Source organism: Eimeria tenella, genomic scaffold (genome assembly GCF_000499545.2).
Source record: "Eimeria tenella Houghton genomic scaffold, Eth_scaff1324, whole genome shotgun sequence".
In the NCBI taxonomy this organism is placed as follows: domain Eukaryota; phylum Apicomplexa; class Conoidasida; order Eucoccidiorida; family Eimeriidae; genus Eimeria; species Eimeria tenella.
The window spans coordinates 1-3,310 of record NW_013543787.1 but is presented as its reverse complement, the minus strand read 5'-3'; the positions used below and the strand labels follow the sequence as shown (position 1 = coordinate 3,310).

The following is a 3,310-nucleotide window of genomic DNA, read 5'->3' as shown; positions in this document are numbered from 1 at the left end:
GTTTAGGGTTCAGGGTTTAGGGTTTAGGGTTTAGGGTTTGTGTTTAGTGCGGACATTCCGGGATAAGGAGTTTCTGTATTTCTTGACGGAGCTGGTGACGGGTGGAGAGCTGTACGACGCTATTCGGAAGTTGGGTCTTTTAGGCAAGCGTCCAAACCCTAAACCCTAAACCCTAATTTAGGGTTTAGGAGTTGGATTTTTGTGGTTTTTCGAGATTTTGGGGTCTTTTTGCGTCGCTTTTTCGGCAGAATATGCAGAACGAGTTGGGAAATGGAATTAAATGGTATTTTTAGTTCAAATGGAGTTTGAATTGTTTTAAAATGTTTTTTATTTCTCAAGGGAGGTACCAGGCGCAGTTTTACTTGGCCTCGATCGTGCTGGCCATCGAGTACCTGCACGAGCGGAACATCGCGTACCGGGACTTGAAGCCGGAGAACATTTTGCTGGATTCTCAGGGTAAAAAGGTCGATTTTGTTTGTTTTTTTGTGTTTTTCGCGGGATTTCTTTTGCTTTTTGAATGGTTTGTTTTTTTATTTCCTAATTGGAGTTTATTTGCTTTTTTTTTAACTCAAAATTGCCTCAGGATACGTCAAACTCATCGACTTCGGCTGCGCCAAAAAAATGCAGGGAAGAGCCTACACGCTCGTGGGAACTCCGCACTACATGGCGCCGGAGGTCATTTTGGGTTTGTCGACTTCAATTTAATTCCATTAATTCCATCAATTCATTTAATTTAATTCATTTAATTCAATTAATTCATTTAATTCTTTGATTTCCTTCAATTTGTGCTCTTAATGATACTTCTAAAGCCACTTCATTCCACAAATCCGCAAAACCCGCAAGGCCTTCGACACTCGGGTGTACAGACACCCGAAATCGCTGTGCGGCCGCAAGTGCATGCAGACACTCCAATTAATTATTTAATTAATTTAATTACTTTAATTAATTATTTGTTTGATTAAATTAATTAAGTAGATTTCAATTAATCAATTAATTAAATTCGTTCATTTTTAAATTAATTAATTGCGCAATTCATTAGTTGCCTTATGAATTAATTAAATGAATTTACAAACTGAATAAATTGCCAATTCAATTATTAACAAGCCACCTGAATGAATCATTTATCAATTATTATTTATTCATTACTTATTTATTTATTATTTATTATTTATTTATTTATTTATTATTTATTTATTTATTAATTTATTATTTTATTTAGGAAAAGGATATACTCTAACAGCAGACACTTGGGCCTTTGGGGTTTGTCTTTACGAATTCATGTGCGGCCCTTTGCCCTTTGGAAACGACGCGGAGGACCAGCTCGAGATCTTCAGAGACATTCTCGCAGGTAGGGTTTAGGGTTTAGGGTTTAGGGTTTAGGGTTTAGGGTTTAGGGTTTAGGGTTTGGGGTTTGGGGCGTGACGGTGGGGCTGGGGCGTGGCGCCTGGGGCTCCGCCGAAACGGCGGCCGCAAAGGCGGTGGTCATTGCAGCGTTTTGCGCCTAGGTTTTAGGGTTTAGGGTTTAGGGTTTAGGGTTTAGGGTTTGAGCGCAGGCAAACTCATATTCCCCCACTACGTGACTGACCAAGACGCCATAAACCTTATGAAGCGGCTGCTGTGCCGTTTGCCTGAAGTGCGGATTGGCTGCTCAATTAATGGATACAAAGTGAGGGTTTAGGGTTTAGGGTTTAGGGTTTAGGGTTTAAGGGTTTAGGGTTTAAGATTTAGGATCTGCGATTTAGGGTTTCGTTTCAGTTCATAATGGAGCGCGCGTTTTTAGGGTTGACGGCTGAGGGCTCTGGGTTGGAGATTGAGGGCAAATGGTTTAGGGTTTAGGGTTTAGGGTTTAGGGTTTAGGGTTTGCGTTCAGGACATTAAGGAGCACGCCTTCTTCTCGGACTTCGACTGGGACAGACTTGCAGGGAGAGATTTGTCTCCTCCGCTTTTGCCTAAGGGAGAAATCTACGCAGAAGACGCGGAGGAGGTAAACCCTAAACCCTAAACCCTAAACCCTAAACCATCGCGTTGAGAGCTAGGCCGTAGGGCGTCGTGGCCCCCTCCCTCCAAAGCCTTAGCCGAAACCCTAAACCCTAGATATAATTCGAAGGCTTTGCGGGCCCCCTGGGGTCCTAAACCCTAAACCCTAGCTAAGCCTAAACCCTAAACCCTAAACCCTCGCTGCTGGTGGGGTTTGAAATTGCTTTTTAGGGAGGATTGGATATTGAGGAAGACGAGGGCATAGAACTTGAAGACGAATATGAATGGGACAAGGACTTCTAAACCCTAAACCCTAGCAAACCCTAAACCCTCGTTTTGGTGCTTTAGCCTCTTCGGGCTTTTCTCCCTAACCGATTTACCAAGCTGCCATTGTGCAGCAGCAGTGAGGGTCTTCGCAATATTTTCGTTTGGAAATTTGCTGCTGCTGCTGCAGCAGCAGCAGCAGCGGCAGTGGCGGCAGCAGCAGCGGCAGCCCACTCTGTGCGACGAGAGCTGTTGCTGCTGTGGGTGCGCTGCTGCTCTCGCTGCTGCCGTTGCAGCACCGCAGCAGCAGCAGCAGCAGCAGCGGCAGCAGCAGCAGCGGCAGCAGCAGCAGCAGCGTGTCTGACTGTTTTTGCTGCTATTCTGTAATCATATTTTGTTGGTTCTTTAGTGTTTGCACCTTAAACTCTTGCCGTTGGCTTTGCTGCTGCAGTGCTGCTGCAGCGGCGGTTTGCTGATGCTGCTGCAGCGGCGGTTTGCTGATGCTGCTGCAGCGCCGGTTTGCTGCTGCTGCTGCTGCTGCTGCAGCGCGAAGCCAGACTTGAGCCCGCGTAGGGTCTTTCCGATTGCTGCAGCTGTCGACGCAGAGTCTCTTTATTGTTTTATATAAATTATTAAACAAAAATAAAAAAATAAAAATAAACGTATTAGTTACAACTTTTTTATTTAGTTGAAAAAGAATACAATTCTGATTCGTAGGGCCAAAGGCAGCTTCCTACACTTCTAGGGTTTAGGGTTTAGGGTTTGCGCTGGTCACCCTCACACAGATTCGTAGGGCCAAAGACAGCTTCCTAATTTCTAGGGTTTAGGGTTTAGGGTTTACGCCAGCCACCCTCACACAGTAGCACAGAAGAGGGTTTAGGGTTAGCATTTACGGCTTACGGTTTAGCATTTAGGGTTTAGGGTTTAGGGTTTTCGAGACAAATTGAAATCAAATGAACTAAACTTCACCAAACTTCAAAACAAAGTCGAAAATGAAAACCCAAAAGAGCCTCAAATCATTTACCCAGTTGGGGGCCCCCTGTGGCCCCCCAAGACCCCCAGGGGGTCT

At 44.7% G+C, this 3,310-nt stretch overlaps 1 protein-coding gene across 1 annotated transcript; it reads left to right on the top strand.

The window, feature by feature from the left end:
* Nucleotides 1-320: 320 nt before the first annotated feature.
* On the top strand, nt 321-2,280 carry ETH_00027525 (AGC kinase TgPKG1, putative; the record flags this gene model as incomplete). Its single annotated transcript, XM_013379032.1, has 6 exons — nt 321-456; nt 584-685; nt 1,220-1,348; nt 1,554-1,666; nt 1,871-1,984; nt 2,209-2,280. The coding sequence occupies 6 exons, from the start codon at nt 321-323 to the stop codon at nt 2,278-2,280; spliced, it is 666 nt and encodes a 221-aa protein (XP_013234486.1).
* Between the last annotated feature and the right edge of the window lie 1,030 nt (nt 2,281-3,310).